Here is a 22,838-nt window from a genome sequence, read left to right on the forward strand (position 1 = left end):
CCTGGAACTCACTTTGTAGACCAGGCTGGCCTTGAACTCAGAAATCTGCCTGCCTCTGCCTCCCGAGTGCTGGGATTAAAGGCATGCGCCACCATGCCCAGCGACACGTTATTTTTTTAAAAAAGGTTTCTCTACATAGCCCTGGCCTTCAACACAGAGACAAGTCTGCTGCTTGCTGAGTGCTGGCCTTTGCCATCATGCCTTCCTTCCCTTTCTAGGCAGTGTCTCCCCACTAACTGGGGTTTCCGTGCACGTCTACTTCTGTGTGCTTGCATCACAGGTAGACAACAGCAGAGCCACTGATTTCTGCATTGCTGGAGTCCAATCCCAGGGCTTTGTGTATTGTAGGCAGGTAATTTGCCAACTCCTATACCTCCCCCACCTTCCAAAATAATGTATTTTAAATAATATTTAGAACAGTCCCATCCCTTCTCCTCATGGCTTCAATAGCCTCCCTTCTCGCCTAGACTTTACAAGACATAGCCTGGCTTTCTCTGCCTACTTTTTTGTTTTGTTTTGCTTTTTCAAAACAGGGTTTCTCTGTGTAGCCCTGGCTGTCTTGGAACTTAGAGCCCTGCCTGCCTCTGCCTCCTGAGCTGGGATTAAAGGCGTGCACCATCACGGCCCAACCTCCTGCCTCCATTTTTAGCCTCACCATTGGCCAAGCTCCCTGCTCTCCAATCTGCTCCCTCGATATTCCAGTTAGTTAGCAACTTATGTTCTCCTAATAACTACCTGGCTAACTCTAATAAAAGCTTCGAGCCCAGAAAGTCCACTTTGGTATGTCTCATATATATATATATCACCTGGTACTGTGACCAAACCCAGACCCTTGAGCAGGGACAAGCACTGTACCATTGGGCTACATCTCCGGATGACATTTTTTTTTTTATCTTTTTTTTTTCTTCATGTGTGTGAATGTGGGTGTCTTCCTAAATCAATCATCATTCTCCACTATATATATATAATATATTATATATATATATATATATATATATATATATAATTTATATTTTTCAGTGTACTGGTTTTTGCCTGAATATATGTAACTGGAACTGGAATTACAATTACAGTTGAGGGCTGCCATGTGGGTGCTGGGCACCAACTCTGCCTGGGTTCTCTAGGGTAGTAGCTAGTGCTATTAACCTCTGGGCCATTTTATGTATTGAGGCAGGGTCTGTCTTGAACTCAGAGCTTGCTCGCTGGCTAGTGTAGCTTGCCAGCTTGCCCTGAGGAAGCCATTGTCACCTCCTCAGCTCTGGTATTGCTATACTACCCATTTCACATGGGTGTTAGGGAGCCTTACACTTGCCCAGCAAGTACTTTACCAGATGAGCCATCTCCACAAACCTAACTTTTTTTTTTCACAAATCTCTATAATTCTGATTCTATAACGTCAGAAAACTTATTTCAGTTTAAGATTTCACATTTATTATCGTGGTTCGTACATTTGATTACAGCTGTCTCCCCGTCTCCCTGCTACACGGAGAGACCTAGAGACTTCAGTTACACCCTTTATTACTGACTCTCCACAGGACCAATCTGCCAGACACACTGTTAACTCAATCACCGCGGAGTAGAAGACCTACAACTCATCACCTGACACAGACGTCTGGATAGTAAGATAGTAAGATGGAGAGAGACAACTGGATCAGAAACAAGAATGTGGAGATACCACGTTTTGCTCCCTTAAGCCATGTGTTCGCCTAAGGCAGGGTTGACAGGGTTCTTGTTTGTGGGTTCTTGGTTTAGTTTTGTTTTTGAACCCTGGGTGTCCTGGAATTCTCAACTTAGATCAGGCTGGCCGTGCACCCACGTAATTCACCGTCTCTGCCTTTCTGAGGGCTAGGATTAACGGCGTGTGCCACCACGCGTGGCTTAAAAACAGATTTGTAAGCAACGAAAGATCAACCGTACGTGGCTCACAATCGTGCCATCGGACGCTAATGAATTTCTTCCCCTTAGACGTCTTTCTTCAGGAAGTCCCTTCCTGCTCGGGTTTTTTCAATTCCACCGCGCGCGACGGCCCCTTCCTTCCAATAGCAGAGCTGTAACGGATTTCGCCCCTCCCCGTACCGCCTCTTCCGGCTACGCTACCTGGTGGCGACCGGAAATAAGCGGGCGCTCCGGAAGTTAAAGGGCGTGTTCTGCTAGTTTGGGTTCCTAAACATGGCGGCGCCCTTATGTGTGGAGGTGGAGTTCGGGTGAGTGAGTTCTGGGGCGCCGTGGGGATGGACCGAAGCCATAGGGCTTGGGATTCCGGACCTCTCTAGGCCTGCCGAGGCTGTGTCGCCCTCCGAGAGCCGGGATAATCTCCTGGCGTGTGACTGGCGCGGTCTCCGTGGGCGACGGGGCCGTGAGTCCGAGAGTCGAGGCGCACACACGGGTAGGGAGATGCGTTTGGAGTCCCTCGCCTTGGTCTGTGTCGTGTGGGACTGGGAGGCGTTGACAGTGAGCAGGCCGTCTTCCAGCATGCTTCACCAGTGCCATTTCGAGCCCGACTCGCCGTGTCTGGGTTTTGAGCTTCTAAGGGGAGCACCAGTAGAGACGAACCCTGCTGAATAATCTCAGTTCTGTCTTCCCGCCTAGTTCCCGTCTAGGGGAAAATTTGGCTAAGACTGGACCTTCCTCTAAACCTTGTGTGTGTGTGTGTGTGTGTGTGTGTGTGTGTGTGTGTTTTCGAGACAGGGTTTCTCTGTATAGCCCTGGCCTGGAACTCACTTTATAGATCAGGCTGGCCTCGAACTCAGAAATCCGCCTGCCTCTGCCTCCCGAGTGCTGGGATTAAAGGCGTGCGCCACCACGCCCGGCTAAACCTTAGAGTTTTAATTAGACTTTAATCTTTTGCAAAGTAGTTTAGTGATTGTCTTCTGCAGAGTCCAGAGGAGCTACACAGGGGTAAATAAGATGCCACGGAGGGAGTGATCAACGTTGGCAGTAGATTATCCTTACTGTGAAAAGGTCCAGAATTTGGGTACACATCATTACTTGAAGGAACACAGGGAAAAGTCAAGATTGTCTCAAATCACCATTGTGTTCTCCAGCACACAGATCTGATGCCTGTCATAGTTTCAAAACCTGCAGAAGACAGACTTTGGAAGCTGAGAACAAAGACCCGAGGCTTCTAGAGATGGGTGGTTGGGTTCTAGAATCATATGGAAAAGCTAGGGGTGTGTGTGTGTGTGTGTGTGTGTGTGTGTGTGTGTGTAGATGAACAAGCCAAGGTTGAAGTGAAGGGAAAAACTCAAGGGTAGAGATGTAAAATTCCTTCCAAATGCCTTTCTTCGCTTTGGATGCCCCCCATTCCTTTCATGTTGTCCCTTCACTGGGCAGTTCATTCACCAGTCATTTATTGAGTGCCTACCATGTGCCCGGCAGTGAGCCAGACACCAAGGATACAAAGATAAATAGCACTCTGTCTAGTCCCTACAGTGTTGAGCATTTTTGTCCTTCGGAAGGGAGTAGTCTCATGAATGTTAAGTGCGGTTTAATTGATTATATTGTCTTGCTGCTTGGATCCTATTAGGTTGGTCTGGCTTCCTGACTGCTTTGCCTCTTCGAACCTTAGCCCAGCTAACATGGTATCCTCCCATCTCCCAGACTGGGCTAAGAGGGGACTTCCTGATGCCTTGACCAGCTTCAGCAGAACTGAGAAGGAAGAAGCTGCAGGCTCTCAGTGTTAATGTCAGTTGGTAGCCAACTTGCCTTTCATTCTCAGTCGGACATGGTACTTACTCAGCAGAGATGTGTTCTTTCTGGCAGATACTGTGCTGGCAACAGTCAGGAAGTCATAAAGTAAATCAGACCCTTGCCCTCAGAGTTTACAGACCTATACAATTACTTATTTTCTGGCCTCTACCTTCTTTGCCTCTAAGAGCAGCAAGACAGGACAGCATTCTTTACCTACCTGTTCATCTCCTTCCACACCTCCCCAGATAAGTGACCCCTCAGAATTTCAGCTTCACAGGGCATGGTGGCTCATGTCTGTTACCCCAGCATTTGGAATTCAGGAGCAGTCGGATCTTTGTAATTTTGAGGCTAGGGTGGGTACACAGTAAGACCTTTCCATAAATAAATATGCTTACCAAACCCAGAAGCCTTCCCTCTGGCCTCCTCTTTTGATGTTGTTGGAGACAGGAGCTCATGATATAGCTCAGGCTCGCCTCAAGCTTTCTATGTTAGCTGAAGCTGGCCTTGAACTCTTGGTCCTCCTGCTACCTGAGTACTGAGATTACAGGTGTGTGCCACCCTGCCAGTCATCTTACATGTTTTTACCTCTTACCTTTGATTAATTGTGTCATTTGACAGAGAGGCTTTACATTTTACTATGAAGCTGAGAGGATTTCAAAAGATCTGTAATGCCATCATTCTCTCTTCACTGGTCCTAGGAGTCTAGAAACTGTTGTCTCTAAGCCCTGGGTAGATGGGTGGGATCCTCTTGATGCCATCAGTTCTGTTAGGTCCTTTACAAGGCTTCTCATCTTTTCCTTGTTAGGACTAATTCTGTCATCTTTTGACATGCCTCCTGAACTGCTGTTATCAGAAGTGGTTTTGTTTTGTTTGTTTTTCGAGACAGGGTTTCCCTGGCTGTCTTGGAACTCAGAGATCCGCCTGCCTCAGCCTCCCTAGCGCTGGGATTAAAGGCGTGCCCCACCACCATCAGGCTTCTTTTGTTTTTTTGAGACATGGTATCCAAGATGGCCAATATCTCAAATTCAGTAGGTAGCAGAGGATCTCTCCATCTCTCCAGTGCTGGGATTACAGGCATGTACTGTCATGCCCAGTCTTCAGTGCTGGCGATGGAATCCAAGATTTCCTGAGTATTTCCTCAGCAAATACTCTACTGAGCTACACTTCCCAGCTCTACCAGGGCATATTTTGAGGACATACAGAACTGGAAGTGTAGTACAGGCATGTTTGGGGTTCATCATTTCAAGATTGTACTGACTTAGATGTGAAGTTCCCGTCCTGGGCGTGTGGGGAGGGAGGCTGGACACACTATTGAGATCAGAGAATTAGGAGAAGTAGTCATATTCATTGATGTGGCAAATATTTTTTTTTTAATTCCTGCTGTATGACAGGCTTTATTTCATTTAGAGGCTATTTGTGTTTCATGAGGTGAACAGAGAATAAACATAGATGGGTAGATTGTGATTTGTTGTTGGTGGTGGTGATTAGTTAGTTGGTTAGTTCATTGGTTGTTGAAGCAGGATCTCATGTAACACAAGCTACCCATAGCCATAAACTTAATGTAGCTGAAGATGTCCTTGAATTCTTGTGTTTTCTGCTTCTATTCCCCAAGAGGTAGATTTATAGGCATGTGGCACCATGAGTGGCTTTTAGATAGATGGATACTTTTTTTTTTTTTTTTTTCCAAGACAGGGTTTCTCTGTGTAGTGCTGGTTGTCTTGGAACTCACTCTGTCGACCAGGCTGGCCTCGAACTCAGAAATCCATCTGCCTCTGCCTCCCAAATTCGGGGCTTAAAGATGTGTGCCAACATGCCCCACAGATGGATACATTTTTAAAGCAACTAGAGACAGTAACTAAGATCTATATCTATATCTATCACTGGTATTAGCAGATCACACCAGGACTTGAGGTACTGAGAGAAGATGGAAGCATCTTGACTAAGTTTGAATGGTAAATCCTATAAAACATAAGACACTCTGGCCTTAGGTCTCTGGGGCCCAATAGCCCCATGTCTGTCTCCTTAAATCAGCCCTGAGGTTAAGTGTGCCCCCCTCTCCAGCTGTGCTGAGGGAAGTACAAGGCTCTCCTCAGGGCCTCGACACGCCCACGGTAACAGGTCACTCAGAGCCCACAGTAACAGGTCACTCAGAGCCACACTGCTTTGCTCTTGGTGTTTGTAAGAGAAAAACCCGCTCAGCTTCGGAGCCTGGCACCACCAGGTTTGGCCACTCTTGATTATTTCCCTTGTCCCCACCCCTCTTCTCTTGCCCTCAAGTCCTGAAACCCTGCTTATCCCTCCCCAGCCCAGCTGCCGCATGTGCCAGCCCCTACCCAGCAGAAAAGGAAGCTCTTGGAAGGGGATCAATGGAGGTTCTGTGTGGGCTTGCAGCTGAAATGGCCCTGCACACAGCCACAGATGGGCCTCTGCTCCCCCTCCACATTTCTGCATCAACAAAGCGTGACCTTGTTTAGATGACAGTCGCCCCATGTCTCCCCCATGACAATGTTTGCCTTGCTTTTGCCTCCTAGTGGGCTGCCTCAGGACATCTCTGTTGCCTGAGACTGGAAAAGGGTGGTGGGATAGGAAACATCACATCCATCAAAAGTCTGTTAAGGCCTTCTCAGTTCAACCCCACGTGAAGTCTGAGATGGGAATTGGGAAACCCACAAGAAGAAGTAGTATGGGGCGCAGAAGGCCCTGCTGCCTACACTGAAGTCCTGGCTTCTAACCTTAGCTTTGAGCATCTCTGCTGTCTTGACTGGTCCTTGGCTAGGTGTTAGGACACAGAAATGAAAGGAATTGTGTCCTTGGGGGCTTTCAGAAAACCTCTGGGGTTACTTAACCCAGCTTATCACCCTTCCCAGCCCAGAGAACTGGGCTTTAGGGGGTTTTCCACTCTGCCAAATGGGATTAACAATGGCTGCCTCCTTCCTTCTTCCCTGGGGTGGCTAGAGGAGGAGATGAAATGAGGAACACCCTATAACTGACAAGGTGCTATGAATGGTTGCTGTTAGTCAGTGCGAGCCCCAGTGGCTCTCTGCCCCTATTGCTGTGTGCTCAGTCGTGCCGTGACAGTGAGCAGGAACAGGGTTATTTCTAGCCAGAAATGCACAGGGTCTCCAGAGCACCCCAGAAGGTGCCTCGGCAACATTTGCAATAAGATCAAGGCTTTTAAAGGTGGGTGCGTGGCCAGAGTCTGACTGGCAGTCAGGGGTAGGTAGAGCCTAGTTTACTTCTTGGGCTGGCAATTCCAAAGCCTTTATTCTACTGCTGTGTACTAAACTGTCTCTCAGAAAGCTGAGAAGTGGGCTGGAGAGGTGGCTCAGCGATTAAGAGCACTGACTGGTCTTCTGAAGGTCCTGAGTTCAAATCCCAGCAACCACATGGTGGCTCACAACCATCCGTAACGAGATCTGGCACCTCTTCTGGAGTGTCTGAAGATAGCTACAGTGTACTTAGATAAAATAAATAAACAAACAAACAAACAAATAAATCTTAAAAAAAAAAAAAAAAAAGCTGAGAAGTAAAGGAGGTTGCAATCTTGGGGGTCCAGTAGTGAAATAGTTTCTCCCCATCTGCTTTACCATGGTAAGAAGGCATCTTGAGAGGCAGCCACTAGTTACTCAGCTGTTCCTAACCCTTGGTTTTTGCGTCTCTTCAGCTTTTACCACCATCCTTGTTCCCAGGTACAAGACCCCTCTCAGTCCTATCAGCAGTAACTTAGCTGTCTTTCTTTGGTCTTCCTTTGTAGAGGTGGTGCGGAGCTCCTGTTTGATGGAGTAAAAAAGCATCAAGTCACCTTGCCTGGGCAGGAGGAACCCTGTGAGTATTGGATTTCCTGGCTGCTCTCTGGGGCCACTGGGCACGAGTGGGTCGTCTATGGTCTAAGTGGAGATAGCTTGGGTTGTTGTGGCTGGTAGCAAGGCAAAATGAGACCGTAGGGTATGCTTGCCTTTCTTGCTGGGGTTGGCCACCTCTGCAGGAAGGGGTGGGAGGCTGGGCTTCACTGGAGAATGGCTGGACTGACGGCTTATCTGTTAGGAGCACTGGCTACTCTTTTTTTTGTTTGTTTGTTTGGTTGGTTTTTTGAGACAGGGTTTCTCTGTGTAGCCCTGGCTGTCCTGGAACTCACTTTGTAGACCAGGCTGGCCTCGAACTCAGAAATCCGCCTGCCTCTGCCTCCCGAGTGCTGGGATTAAAGGCCTGCGCCACCAGGCCCGGCAGCACTGGCTACTCTTGAACAACTCAAATGTATTTCCCAGCACCCATACATCTATAACTCTAGTCTTAGGGTTCAAGTCCCTCTTCTGATCCCTAGGGCATTGGGCATACAGGAGGTGTACTGACAGAGTCAGACCAAACCCTCTGACAGGCTAATAAGGTGATACATTCCTTAAATCTCACCACTGGGAAGAAGGCAGGGAAGCAGGCGGATTCTGAGTCTGAAGCTAACCTCATCTACATTAAAGAGTTCAAGGCTGCCAGAGTATAAGTGAGACCTTGTCCTTTTTGTGGGGGTTGAGACAGGGTTTCTCTATCCCAGAACTCGCTGTCCTGGAGCTCGCGGTGTAGACCAGGCACTTTGTTTTGTTTTGTTTTTGTTTTTTCAAGACAGGGTTTCTCTGTGTAGTCCTGGCTGTCCTGGAACTCACTTTGTAGACCAAGCTGGCCTCGAACTCAGAAATCCGCCTGTCTCTGCCTCTAACCAGGCTAGTCTTAAACTCACAGAGGTCTACCTGCCTTTGCCTCCCAACTGCTGAAATGAAAGGTGTGTGCCACCACTTCCCAGCTTGAAACCTTGTCTTCAAAAAAACAAATCAAAACAAACAAACAAAAAACCCACTGGTATTTATAAAATAAATGAATCTTTAAAAAAAAAAGGGGGGGCCATGGTAACATACACTTTTCTTGTTTTTGTTTTTGTTTTTGTTTTTTTCCGAGACAGGGTTTCTCTGTGTAGCCCTGGCTGTCCTGGAACTCACTTTGTAGACCAGACTGTCCTCGAGCTCAGAAATCCGCTGCCTCTGCCTCCCAAGTGCTGGGATTAAAGGCGTGCGCCACCACCGCCCGGCAACATGCACTTTTCATTTCAGCAGTCAGTAGCAGAGGCAGGAGGATCTCTATTAGTTCGAGGATAGTTTTGTCTACCCAGCAGGCTTCAGGACAGCCAGAGAAAAATCCTGTCACAAAAAAAAAGAAAAAAAGGAAAACCAAAAAAAAAAAAAAAAGGACTCGGTAAAAAGGTGTAAGTTAAAATTAAGCTCGGGAGCTGGGAATGTGGCTTGGTGTCTACCGCACATGAAGCCCTCCATCAGTCCCTGCCACCACCAGAAATACCCAGCCCAGAGGGACCGGGTGGGGGTGGGGTAGGGGAGCGCCTAAATAAGGGAGGAGGTTTTTAGTTGGCTCATTTAAAATACTTAGTAACCTTTGTTGAATAGCTGCATGCTGAGCACCTCTTTACTGGCAGTCAAGTCCACCTCAAACAGCCGGAACCACGAGGACCTGTCCCTGTCTTCATTATGTTTGTTGGTCCTTGGTTTCAAATTGGTAGTTGTTGGTAGTTAATTTTCACGGGTCTGCCTGCTCTCACTATGACCTGAAGAACACATGACTGTGTTGAGCTGGGACAGAAAGCTGCCAAAGTTAAATGTCAGGGTAGCAGGATTGTGTGTCACTGTTAGGGGACGATCCATATATAATAAATAAAGGGAGCTATAGTTTGACAGTCACATAGCTTTGGTGGCCTTGAGAAGAACAAGGATTTCTCAGATGAAGCTTCTCAAAGATTCTATCCCAAAGCCTGGTTAGAAGTTTATTAAAACCCCGGGCTATGCATGGTGGTACTCATCTTTATCCCAGCCCTCGGGAAACGGGCAGCTGGATTTGAGCTCGAGGCCAGCCTGGTCTACACAGTGAGTTCCAGAACAGCAAGGGCTACATAGTGAGACCCTGTCTCAAAAACAAAACAATAAGGAGGTTTTGTTAGTAGTAGATTTCTCTGGGTTGTCCTGGCTATCTTGGAAGTCACTAAACTCAGAGATTTACCTGCCTCTGCCATCAAGTGCTGGGGTTAAAGGCATGCTGTGTCTAGCTTAAAAAGGCACCTATTAAAATACCAGTTTGGGTGCAGGTGTAACTTAGTTGAGGTTTGCCTAGCATGCACAACGCCCTTTGTTCCAATCGAGCACTGAGTAAATCTGGGCTACAACTGGATGTGGGGAGGAGGGGGGAGCAGGACAGCCAGAAGTTGAAAGTTCGAGTGATCTTGAAGCCAGCCTTGGGACACATAAGAGTCTATATCCAAAATAAAATAACACGAGTTAGGGTTTATTTCCCCCTAGGTTTGCTTGACACAAAAACACCCACGTTTTCACAGTTCCCTCCCCCTGTCACTCACTGAATCCTCAGCAAGTGGTGTAGTCATCACACCCCTCTGCACGATGCTGGAGTCTTTGGTGCCTTCTTTGCTCTGGCTCCTGCTCATAGCTGATCTGGGAGGTACCTGCCATTTCTGCTGGTTCATTAGTTGACTCATTGACTGATTGACACAGGAGAGCGCTCTATGTAGCCCAGGGTGACCCTTTCCTCTGCTGCACCGTCACAGACATCATCCACTCCTGCTCCAGTCCTGTTAAACGGTAGCTAGCAAGGGAGGGCAGGAGCCGAGCAGCAGTTCCTGGGCGTTTTAAACTGCTTAGCATGCATTTCACAGCCTCGCCGGGCCAGCTGTTCCTTTCTCTGCTCTCCAGGCCTGTTTGCTGATCCCTTTCCTACCTCCCTCCTCTACCCTCCCTTCCCAGTCCTGTGCAAAATTGCTTTTGAAAAGATCCACTTTCTGCTTAATTAAACAATGAGGAGCGTCCCGCACACATCTGTAAACCTCCTTCTGAGGCCAGTTTAGCCCACAAACTGCTCCATTCTTAACCCCATTCACTTGTAAATGGAGCCTCTGAGGTTCCCTCCACCCCTCTTCTCTTTCATTCCTCCCATGCCAGCTCTTTCTTCTCCTTTAGCTCAGGCCTGGGGTGGGACTCCTAGAAGAGTCCTGCCTTGGAGCCTTATACTTGGTAGGGAGGAACACTTTAACTTATGGGCGGGACTTAGGGGCCCAGGTGGAGGTGAGAAAACTCTTTTGTTGGCATGGGGCCTGTGCTCCAGCAGGCCCAGTGGACAGGAGTGGCAGAGGACAGACTTGTACTTGGGAGAGAGCAAACCCTGTTCCTGTGTGTTCACCGAGGCTGGATAAGGTTCTGCTGCAGCCAGGATTTGCTGTCAGGGATGAATCTCTCCAGCTCTGAGGGACTGGTATTGACACTCTAAGGTAGTGGTTTCTTCCTAACGTTGTGACACTTCTTAATGTGGTGACCCCATCCATACTTGATAACTGTAATTTTGCTAGTTATGAATTGTAATATAGATGTCTGCTATGCAGGATATCTGCTATGCTACCATGACCCACAGATTGAGAGCCACTGCTCTAAGGAGCCCGCCAGTGTGGGTTGTCAGTATCTCCTAAGTAAGGTGATGGGGGGGGGGGCAAGGGATTCTGGGGTTCTGGCAGGGGTTCCTTGTTTCTTTTCTTTTTTCTTTCTTTTTTTTTTTTTTTTTTTTTTTTTTTTTGGTTTTTTACAAGACAGGGTTTCTCTGTGTATCCCTGACTGTCCTGGAACTCACTTCATAGACCAGGCTGGCCTCGAACTCAGAAATCCACCAGCCTCTGCCTCCCGAGTGCTGGGTTCTTTCCTTATTTTATCATACAAGGTTACCCAAGACCATCTCATACAAGTGTATAACAGACTTTCAGTGTGTTCCTTCTCCTTTGTGACCCCCCACTGAGTCTTTTGAGGTAGGGTCTGGTGGAGCCTAGGCTGGCCCATAGACCTGCTGTTTAACTAGGGGTGACCTGATCCTCCTGCTTTATCCTCCCAAGGACTGGGGTGACTGACTTTCACCACCACATCTGGCCTAGTGAGAGCTTTTGTACTTGCTCACTTAGGTGGGCACAGCATGGTTTCTTTGCCTTTGCCACCTTTGGTCAGGGCTCTGGCAGTGCTGAGGATGAGGAATCAAGTCACTTGAGTACACAGCTTAGAGCGCCCATCTGTGAAGTGTTGTCTGTGTTTGCTGCTGATGTCCTGCTGCTAGCATTTTGCCTTAATCCTCACAGCAACACTCTTGAATGTTGATTATGAGCCACATTTGCCAGGATAAATGACACCAATATGTTCAAGTGAAGGGATCTTTTGCCCGAGATTATCTAGCCTTCAGTGCAAGCCTTCTCTATTTGGCCTTTAACTGATCCATTACTAAGCAGTAGCTGGCCGTGGTGGTGCACGCCTTTAATTCCAGCACTTGGGAGGCAGAGGCAGGTGGATTTCTGAGTTCGAGGCCAGCCTGGTCTATGAAGTGAGTTCCAGGATAGCCAGGGCTACACAGAGAAACCCTGTCTCGAAAAACCAAAAAAAAAAAAAACAAAAAAAACTGAAGCAGCAGCCTCTCTCCCACTGTCTCCAGAGGGATTGCACTGGGAGCCTTGCATTGGAGTGCCCCCTTCCTTTTCAGTACTGAGCGCGTCGCGGCTGTAGCACGCACAACCCTGAAATGTGAGTCTTCCCACACAGCCTGCCCCAAAAGCTCAACCAGCCACTGGCATCTTACTGTTCTGGACCCTAAAATGGGAGGAAGACGGTGGGAGTGGCGCCATGTGCCTGTAGCCTCAACCTTACATGGGAGGCTGAGGCAGGAGGATGTCTGAGGCAGAACTCAGGACAGCCTAGGCAGCCTGGGAAGTAAGACCAGTGTGTGGGTCCCACACCTTCTTTCTGTTGTTTGATTGGTTTGAGGGGTTTGCTTTGTTTTTGTTTGTTTGTTTTTGAGACAAGGTTTTTCTGTGTAGCCCTGACTGTCCTGCAAGTCACTCTATAGACCAGGCTGGTCTTGAGCTCACAAAGATCTGCCTACCTTTGCTTCTGAGTGCTGAGATTAAAGGAGTGCACACTACTGCATGGCTGTACCCTCTCTTATTTCTGTTGCTGACATCTTGCTTCCAGTGAATACAGCATATCCTGTGGAAATCCCAGGGCTATCTGAGCAGTAGTACTCCTCTCTCTAAGGCCAGGCGATGAGCAGAGCATGTAACATATAACAAACATACTAGAGAGTCCAGAGGAGATAGTTTCTTTCCCTGGATTCAGGAATAATTGATAGTCTAGGCACAGCTCCAAGAATCATGTTATAGTTGGGCGTTGTGGCGCACACCTTTAATCCCAGCACTCAGGAGGCAGAGGCAGGNGGATTTCTGAGTTCGAGGCCAGCCTGGTCTACAAAGTGAGTTCCAGGACAGCCAGGGCTACACAGAGAAACCCTGTCTGGAAAAACCAAAAAAAAAGAATCATGTTATAGATTATCTTATTTGATCCTTACAACACATTCTTTCCTCAAAAAGTTCTTTTTAGTTTTATGTGTGTGGGTGTTTTGCCTGGTTACATACTTGTGTATCATGTGCATATCCAGTACCTACAGAGAACGGAACAGGGCATCAGATCCCCAGGGACTGGAGTTGCAAGTGACTGTGAACTGCCATGTGGGTGCTGAGAGTCAGACCTGCGTCTTCGCAAGAGCAGCTAGTGCTCTTAACCATTGGACCATCTTTCCAGATCCACATTTTTTTTTTCAATTTTTTTTTACAGTTTTATTTTTGTATATTTATATTCATGAGAGGAGAGAGTGTGTGCCTGCCTAAGAAGACTGGGAATGAGCATTAGATCCTCGGGCTGTAGTGAGTGCACTGAAGGTGGTTATGAGCTGCCTAGCATGGGTGCTGGGAACTAATGTTGGTCCTCTGAAAGAGCAGCAAGCTCTCGTAACCACTGAGCTGTCCGTCCCTTCAGCCAAGCAACAGTGCAGTTGACATTTTTTTTTCTTTCTTTTCTATTCTTTTCTTTTTTTTTTTTAGAGGAAAAGTGAGGCTCTTGAATTCCTTTCCTGAGGTTGTATAAGTAGGAATGAACAGAGTCCAACTCCAAACTAAAGAGGCAGGCATGGTGATGCATGCCTGTAATTCCAGGATTTAGGAGGTGGGAGCCCAGGATTGAGAGTTCAAGGCCAGCTTGGCTACATGAGACTCTTGTCGACGGTAGACAGTTAAGACTGTCCAATTCCAACTTCTGTGCTCTTCACCTCTTCCCCTCCCATTGGCATTCCACTGGCACCGTGGGGTAGAGTTGTGATGGCAGCATCCTTGAGCCTGGGACAGAGAAGCATGGAGACATGGGGCCAAAGGGTGCCCAGCTCACCAGAACTTCTAGGGTTCAGGAGGAGGGAGCAGCCTCATCCAGAGCAGGCCTTCTTCCCAGGGCCTCTAATGCTACTCGTCCTGCCTCCTCCATGCTGCCTCCTCCATCCTGCTGCCTTGGACCTGCCAGTTGCATGGCACCTCGGCTCTTTCCATATGTCCATCCTTCTGTCCAGAAAGCTATCCCCACCCAAGCCCATTCATCCTTCAGGCCTAAGCTTCACTGTTAGCGTTCTTGGAAAGGCCTTTCCTGGTCCCAAAGGAGGCAGTGCACAGCACCCCTAATTAAGTCATGTCTGCTGCCCTCTTTGACGAGGACAGCTCTGCATCCATCTTGCTGGCCCCATCACCCTAGTGCCTGGCCTAGGATAGTTGCTCAATAAATGTTTGTCTTGTAAATGGCAGCCCCAGGAGGGAGACGGTGCTCAGGAGGAGCTAGAAGGCAGGCGGGCAGGCGGAAGGTGGAAGTAAGGTTCTCTACCCTGTCTATTCCAAAGCCACCCTGCCACCAGCCCCTGACAGCTTAACCCTTCCCCTCCCTTGGGCGCCTTTGGAAGCGACCATCTGGCTCGGAGCCTATTTGCATTTTGTCTGGGCCTCAGCAAGCCAAGCAAGAGGTCCCGGGGGTGGGGTGGGGGGGTGCGTTTTTAGGCCAGTCTGAGTGGTCCTTGCAGCCTGAGAAGGGAGCCATGAGTTCCACCTCTCCCCACCCCCAAATCCAGGCACAGGGACAATACCGGCTGCTGTGATACAGCAGCCTCACCATGGTAACAAGCTATCAAAAATGTGGGCGGGCTTGGAGGGGGGCAGGCAAAAGAGGGAGGGAGTGACCTCAGCAAATAGGAGCATCATGATAAATGAGCCAGCACTGGGCAGCAGACTCATCCCCCAGCCCACCCCCCTGGGAGTCCATGACAGTGTCATCAAGTGGATGACCCCGACATGACCACTAGCCTTCCCCTATTTCCGAACTATCTAGAGTGGATCAGAAGCACCCTCTCTTTGGAGGAAACTAGGGCTTGTCCCCAAAAGAGTCCTGGATTGTCAGATATAGCCTGTGGTCATTGGGCAAACCTCTTCCCGGTCCTTCAACACACAAACTGGCTGCTGAGGCTGGCTGAGGCTGCTGAGGCTGGCTGATGGATGTGTCAGACTCCAGTGGTTCTATCGAACAGCCGTAAGATGTATGGGCTGGCGGCTCACTAGACAGTGCCAAGATGGAGGCCAAGGGGATTCAGGGCCAAGGAAAAGCCTCTGCAACCTGAGCCTTTAGACAGAGCCCAGGCGTCCAAGTGCAGCTTGAGGGAGGCAGCACCCTTCTTCCTTGCCTAGGAGACCACATATTTGCTCTGTTTAAAGGGGATTTTAAATTGTGTGGTGACAGTTTTAGTCCATGAACACTGTCTGTTGCCCCGTGGGATGTTTGTGTCCAGCAAAAACTGCACCTTCCAATCCCAGCACTCGGGAGGCAGAGGCAGGCGGATTTCTGAGTTCGAGGACAGCCTGGTGTACAAAGTGAGTTCCAGGACAGCCAGGGGTACACAGAGAAACCCTATCTTGGAAAAAACAAAACAAAACTGCACCTTCCCACTTCCTGGGAAGTCTACCCAAGACTAGACCCACATATGCACTGCAGTGTGAACCTCACACTGGGAGCGGAGAAACTTCCCATGTACTAGCTGTCCTTTGTTACAGGAGCCCTTTATTTGGGCTCTAGGAAGGACTTCTTAGGCCACACTCACCTTGCTTCAGCTTAGCCTCAGAGCTTTGACACAGGCAGCAGACTGAGGACAGCCCCCCAGGCTTCCTAAGTGCCATTTGTTTCTCTGGGATCTTTCTGTCAAGTCACCCCTGAGAACAGGACCCCCAGAGCCCCAGGAGCAGCCTAAGTAAAGAAGGGGGGAGGCAATCCCAGTTCCTTACAGGCTGGTCCTCCTGCTCCTAGGAAAGGACAGGTAACCCCGGAGACCACGGCCTCCAAGTCCCACAAGCGGCAGCTCGGGGTGGTAGCAGATCAGGAGAGTCTCTCGAAGCCCAGAACCTCTTGCCTCATCAGGGTGGCCACCCCCCAGGGCTCTGCAAAAGTGATTTGTCAGGGTCTGGCTGGTGAGAAGCCTTCTCTTCCTCTGCTAGAGGAAATTAACTGATGTTATCAGCTCAGCGATTGTTTTTCTCCCCTTACAAAGGGAAAGATATGCAGACCCTGCTTGTGGTGAGCAAAGCTGAGGCCTCCCCAGCTGGACGGGAGAGAGAGATGAAGGTGGCAGGCTTAGATGCCCTCTACGCAGTCTCCTTGGGGTGGCATCGTTCCTGCTCTGGGCCTGAGTTCCTTTTCTAATCCTTTTTAATTATGTGGGTGTACACGTGGGTATGTGTGCCTGAGTGCATGTGCATGCCGGTCTAGAGGGGGAGAGCGGATCCCTAGATTGGAAGCATATGTGGGCTTGGGCCCCCCAGTTTGGGTGCTGGGAACTAAGGTCTCTGACAGATCACCAGCCTCTCCTAATCAGGTTTCTGGGCCCCATGTTCCTTTGACAGTTTGTTCTGTGCCTCCCTTTCTAGGGGATATACGGAACCTCCTTGTCTGGATCAAGAAGAATTTGCTAAAAGAGCGACCAGAGCTGTTCATCCAGGGAGACAGTGTGTGAGTTCCATCCCCCCCCCCCCCCTGGCCCTGAGCAGGGCTGTCTGAGTCCACGCCCTGGGGTTCTGATTGTCTCATCCCCCGAGTCCTCTGGCCCGTAGATTGATTCTTGAACTCCTCTGAAGAGAGAGCTGTGCTCAGGTCTGTTTCTGTTTGTCTTACTACCACAGTAGGCTATTTGAGGCTCTTAAACACCCATATGAAACACACACACACCCCTTTAATCTCAGCACTCGGGGGGGCAGAGGCAGGCAGATCTCTGAGTTTGAGGTAAGCATGCACGATCTACAGAGAGAGTTTCAGGACAGCCAGGACTACATAAAGAAGTGTGTATGTAGTCTTGAAAAACAAAAACCAAACCAAACCAAAAAACAACCTCATATGAAAGGAACTTCATAGAATTTCCCAAAACTGTGGATTATGCTTCTCACTACCACAGACTTGATGTATGCAGGAGTTTAGCTGAGTTACCTTGCTCCCCTGGGTCTCACTTACCCTCTGTGCAGGAGATACTGAGAAAGCCATACTGCCCAAGAACTCCCTCATCCTAGTCGAGGACAGCTGTCCCATACGCCTTGTCTTAGTGACAGAAGCACTCTTCAGGAGTCTAGTGGTGGCTGCTTGAACCCTCAAAGTTGGCCAGAGTGACTGAGAAATTAAGTGCTCCATTTTAACAGAGTGTGGTGGTGCGCACCGTTTTATTTATTTTTTTTTCTTTTTTTAGATTTATTTATTATTATACATAAGTACACTGTAGCTGACTTCAGAGGCACCAGAAGAGGGTGTCAGATCTCATAATGGGTGGTTGTGAGCCACCGTGTGGTTGCTGGGATTTGAATTCAGGACCTTTGGAAGAGCAGTCAGTGCTCTTACCCACTGAGTCATCTCACCAAGGCACACACCTTTAATCCTAGCACTTGGGAGGCAGAGGCAGGTGGATTTCTGAGTTCGAGGTCAGCGTGGTCTACAGAGTGAGTTCCAGGACAGCCAGGGCTATACAGAGAAACCCTGTCTCTAAAAGAGAGAGACGGATAGAGACAGAGAAAGAGAAAAAGAAAAAAAGAGAAAGAAAGAAGGAGGAAGAACAAACACACAAAAAAAACCTGTCTCAAGAAAACAAAACAAGAAGGTCAGGAGGAAGGATTGCCACAGGTTTGAAGACAATCTAAGAACATAGCAAGATCCTGTGTTAAAAATTAAACACAGAGCCGGGCATGGTGGTACACACCTTTAATCCCAGCACTTGGAAGGCAGAGGCAGGTGGATTTCTGAGTTTTCTGAGTTCGAGGCCAGCCTGGTCTACAGAGTGAGTTCCAGGATAGCCAGGGCTACACAGAGAAACCCTGTCTCGAAAAACCAAAATAAATAAATAAATAAATAAATAAAAAAAAATCAAACACAGGCTGGAGAGATGGCTCAGAGGTTAAGAGCACATGCTGGTTCTCCAAAGAACCTGAGTGTGACTGCCAGCACACACACCAGGTAGCTCCCAGCTGCCTTAGTATGCTGTCACCTCACCTCTAGCCTCCAGCTCCTTAGGCTCTGTTGTGCCTGCACTCACCTATACACACTTATATAGAACTGAAAATTAAACACCACTCAAAACACTCCAGTTTCATTCTTTGTCACTGAAATAGGTCCATGTGGTCCGTAGGTTCGGTGTGAGGCATCCCTGAGACAAGGTCCCAGGTCACTCAGACATAGAACTTCTCCACCCATCCTAACCTGCTAGGGAAGGTCCAAGTTCCTCCTGGCAAGTCCTTTCACTTGTACACAAGTATGGCCTTCTGTGTAAAGGAGGGCCACAAGACTGTGAGATTATCTGCCTTCAGTCATGGGTCCCCTATGGCCCAGGACTGATCTCCAGTCTCCAGTTTCTGACACAGCAGTCCTGGAAGCCACCTGCAAGGACATCAGTGCTCCTGGAGAATTGCCCTTAGGGACCAGGGCTGACTCAAGTATCGGGTGCTTGGTCCTGTCCAGGAGAGGCATCCAGGAGCCCTAGAAGCCGAAATCCTTTCTTTCCAGAGCCTAGGAGAATCAGGTTAGACACCGAATAAAAGTAGGTTCCCGCCGGGCAGTGGTGGCACACACCTTTAGTCCAAGCACTCAGAGTGGCAAGCAAGCCCTGGGCATAGCTGTGTTGTACCCTTAGTGGACCTTGTCATTGGCTCTGTCTTCACATGAAGGAAGCTGATGCTTGGAGAGCTGCACTGCCTCCCCTGAAGTCTGGGCAGGAGGTGCTGCTGACTTTTGCCCTCCAGACCAGGATTGTCTGACCTGGTTTCCTGACCATGTAGACTGTGGCTTTCACTTGTTGGGAAAGTGGAAGGGAAGGTAGCTCACAGACCGAGAGGCCTACCGTCTGCTTCCTGCTCCTCACTACCCTCTTTCCCACAGGCGGCCAGGAATCCTGGTGCTGATTAATGATGCCGACTGGGAACTGCTGGTCAGTACCTCTAGTGACACACCACCCACCACCCCAGTCTTTGCCTGCCCTGCTCCAGTAGGAAACCCTGGGCTTCTGTCTGGGCTGGGTAATCTCTGTCTCATTTATGCCTCCTCCCACCCCCAGATGAGCTGTTGTGTATTCTGTCTCAGTGAGGAGGGAGGGGAACTGGGAGCTCGCCCTCCTGGAGATGTGTAGGCTCTCCATTTTCCTGGCGAGGGTTTTCTTTTTTTCCTAGAACATCCACTTTTCTCCTCTGTGTCCCAATACCTGGCAGTGACCTGGGCCATGTTTTGATGGTCCCCGTCCCTTTTTCCTGACCCAGGGGGAGCTGGACTACCAGCTTCAGGACCAAGACAGCATCCTCTTCATCTCCACACTGCACGGCGGCTGAGGTCTCCCCCATGGGCCCAAGCAGGGGACACAGGACAACCACAGCACCCTTCGGATCTGCTCCCAGGTCCTCAGTCCCCCTTGGCCGCCTCCTTCCCTGCTGTACCCCTGAGCTTCCTCTAGGCAGGGAAAAGAGGCCAGGTGCTAAAAATGAGCTTTTCTGGGCAAGGCACGTGAGCAGGGAGAGCGAGAGAGCAGCCGCCTGAGCCCAGCACTCCTCCCAGCAGCTGAGCTGGGGGAGGGTGCTCCTGTGCTGTGTCAGGAGTAGAGGGGGCTCTGTGCCCAGGTGACCAAGCTGCTTGGCACTCGTGTGTCTTGGTGTATCTAAGCGCTGAGTGCTTGCCTGGAAGGCACTCCAGTTCCTGAGACATCTTCATGGGGAAGATAGATGGACTGGAGTAACTGATGAGAAACTCCTCCCTTGCCAAAGATTAGAGGGGCCTCCGCCTCAGTTTCCCCATCTGGACACAGAGAGCTCTGCTTGTCCCCCACTGATGTCATTATGGAACCCCAGCTGGGGTCCCCTATTCAGTGCTCCCCTCCCTCCTTCACCCAGCAGCTGCTCTCCTAGCCATTCCCCTCCTCCCGCTCCCCCACCCCACTCCCAGCCCTTGACCCTGGCTGGCCTCCCCCCCACATAGGCCACCAGATGGGCTCCTGAGATACTCTCCAGCCTGCCTACAACTCATTCTGTTGGGGGTAGAGAATGGAAGGAAGTAGCCTAACCTTAGGCAGAGGGGGGCGGGGCCTCAGCATGTGTAACTCCAGGCTTCCTGAAACGAGCGGATTTGGGTGTGCAGCCCCTAGTAGACAGAAGGCTGTGTCCCCCTTTCCTCTGTCCCTTCTGGAACTCTGGAGACTTCATGCCTGCAACAGCTGGCCTTGGGCAAATAAAAAGACCAGGTTGTTTACTAGCCTCGCTTCATCCTTAAAAACTGGTGGTACCCCGTAGTCTTTGGATCTATGGGTTCTAATACAGATGCTCTGTTCTGAGCCAAGGGTTCAGAGATGGCCTTCACCTGAAAGGTAAAAACATTAACTGTTCCAAAGAGAGGGTGGGTGAGTAGGACGGCCTGGGTGGGGAGGAGACCAGCCCAGACCCTAAGCCAGGAATTCTCACCAACCAGTCCAAGCTAGGCTTTGTTCTGCCAACTGCAGTCACCAGTCCCAGAAGGGGTGGCCTAAGTAAGCCTGATGAGCCTCATGACTTCCACAACCTGCAGAAAAAGCTTCATCTGACCCAAAATGTTGCTTTTCACTCCATGGCAATAAGGTGGACTTCTTTACCTTGCATAGATGAGAGTGTTTGATACTGTGGGCCAGTGATGCGGGGTGGGAAAGAGCAAACTCTCAAGGAGGGCATTTTCTGACACCTGCTTGGTGAGCTGTTCCCAGCCACTGCCCCACAACAGACCCTTGGGCTTGTGTACATAGTAGCAGCCAGTGTTGGGTCCAAGTGCAGTTGAGGGTGTGCTGAGGTCAAGCCTTGCCATGGTTTTCTCTTTTTTAAAGGATCAAACTGTCCTGGTTCCTAGGCTTCAGCTACCGAACATAAGTGCTAGGATGCTTTCTGTAGCTGATGGGTGGGAGGGTGTAGGTAGGGACCTCTTGCTTTTATGGCCCCCCAGTTAATGCTGACCATTTAGGAGGATGGGCTGAGGAAACCAGCTTTCCCCATGTGGTGCCACTGCGGTTGTGCCCATTCACCCAGGTCCACTCAGGTCGTTTCTTAGTTTCTAGCAGAAAGGGGTCAGAGACAGGTGACTCACTAAGGTCCACGAGCGCCCAACAGCCCCTCCCATGCAACTCTTGCTTTTTGAGGAAATAAACAAGTCCCACTACCTCCGAAGCATTTTTTTTTTAATGAAAAGGATTGATTTGTCCAAGTTCTTATTTCCAAAGCCATGGCGATTGCCCGGCTGGAGCGCATCATTCCCCAGCTTCGCGGTTTCTGGCAGCAGCGGGAGGAGGCACAGCCCATCAGTCGGTCCAGAGCAGCATGTGGGAGGGGTTGGTTGGCTGGTTTGGGATATGCGGGTTGATTTCGGGTTTGTTTGTTTGTTTTTTGTTGTTGGGGGGGGGGACTGGTCAGGGGACAGGTTGAAACAAATTCAAAACAAGTTAGCAAAAGAATTTTGCTGTCATATACCTTCACCCCCACTAACTGCGGTTCTGACCAAGGACCGGCCGCACGAACCACATTCGGGTCCCTCTGCTTTATACCAGCTTCGTTCCGGCCGAAATTTGAAAGCGGGGAAACCCAGAGTGATCGACTGGAGGACCCTGCCAGCCGACATGGGTCACCCGCAGAAGAGACGGAAAGAGCCGCCGAGGATGAGGATGGCGGCGCCGGTGGCAAGGACTTTTGTCCCCTCTTTGCATGCCAGTCTGGGGCCACTATGATCATTTTGGGACCTGCCGGCTGCCCAGAGGGTCTCCCAGCGTGGACCTTCTCTCTGTGGCCCCCGTCTCTGTTGAGCCCGGAGCTCAACCACAGATGTCCAGCCACAATTCTCGGTTGGCCGCAGACTCGTACAAGAATTGCGTTTGGACAATCAGTGGCGAAGCCCCTGAGTTCAGGGCCCCGGTCCCCCTCTGGGTTCTGCCTGGCTCCTTAAAAGCGCACACCAGATCTCGGGAGCTGCGTATCGGAATACCTCGCAGAAGCTCGGCAATCGCAGCCCGTCCCGCGGTAAGGTGGACAAGCCGGTGTCCAGATCCTGGCCCTGCTAGGGCATCCCCATCGCCCCCCGGCGTGTTTCCTTCCATCGCGGCCAAGGGTCCCTAGAGTAACCGGCGTTGTGTCTCTGGGCTGCCCCAGCTTGGAGGAATCTCCTGTCAGGCCCAGGGAACCCCATTCCCCTCTCTCCGCCCCCCAGGCTGGGTTCTGGAAATCCAGAAAACTGGGGCCCGAGGCCGGTAGCATCTCTTGAGCCCCGGGTCTGGGATGCTGGACTCACGGGGCCCCCTCCCCAGCCTGGCCCCGCGCACGCACCGGCTCAGGCGCTCTCTGCTTCCTTGTGGCTGAGTCGCGGGTGGTGGTATCCCGGGCAGCGGGGAGCGCCGGGGAGCGCCGGAATGTGCCGCCGGGTCACCTGCAGCGCCCAGGGAGCCGGACTGGGAGCCGGCGTGCTGGCGAGGCGCAGGGCTGAACCCGAGCGGGCGCCTCTGGCGGCTTGGGGCCGGGGCGGGCTTTTAGTGGGCCGCTCCAACAATACGGGCCTGGCGCGGAGAAAGGGGCTCGGCTGCAATTGGTACTGGATTTGAATAACGCCACGGGGCCATCAATGGTCATTGTGTCGACGGGTAATGAATCTCCGCTGTCTCTCGGGCTGGCCAGGCAGCTGCAACCTGCGCTCAGG

The 22,838-nt window shown here is 50.2% G+C and overlaps 1 protein-coding gene across 2 annotated transcripts; it reads left to right on the forward strand.

The window, feature by feature from the left end:
* Positions 1 to 2,134: 2,134 nt before the first annotated feature.
* Positions 2,135 to 22,571, forward strand: Urm1 (ubiquitin related modifier 1). 2 transcript variants are annotated; one of them, XM_029537037.1, is made up of 5 exons: positions 2,135 to 2,204; positions 7,445 to 7,515; positions 16,553 to 16,634; positions 19,035 to 19,083; positions 21,703 to 22,571. In XM_029537037.1, exons 1-5 carry the CDS (start codon positions 2,170 to 2,172, stop codon positions 21,877 to 21,879), a joined length of 414 nt encoding a protein of 137 aa, XP_029392897.1. In that variant the 5' UTR covers positions 2,135 to 2,169; the 3' UTR covers positions 21,880 to 22,571. The 2 variants fall into 2 exon arrangements, with proteins under 2 accessions (XP_029392897.1, XP_021049582.1); XM_021193923.2 differs by lacking the exon at positions 21,703 to 22,571 and adding an exon at positions 19,409 to 20,381.
* Positions 22,572 to 22,838: the final 267 nt, after the last annotated feature.

Source organism: Mus pahari, chromosome 3, assembly GCF_900095145.1.
Source record: "Mus pahari chromosome 3, PAHARI_EIJ_v1.1, whole genome shotgun sequence".
NCBI lineage: Eukaryota > Metazoa > Chordata > Mammalia > Rodentia > Muridae > Mus > Mus pahari.

Coding starts and splice junctions, on each gene's coding strand:
- Urm1 (XM_029537037.1), top strand. CDS start 2,170: ATGGCGGCGCCCTTATGTGTGGAGGTGGAGTTCGG. Junction 7,516..16,552: donor GCCTGGGCAGGAGGAACCCT/GTGAGTATTGGA, acceptor CTCCCTTTCTAG/GGGATATACGGAACCTCCTT. Junction 19,084..21,702: donor ATGCCGACTGGGAACTGCTG/GTCAGTACCTCT, acceptor GCTTTATACCAG/CTTCGTTCCGGCCGAAATTT.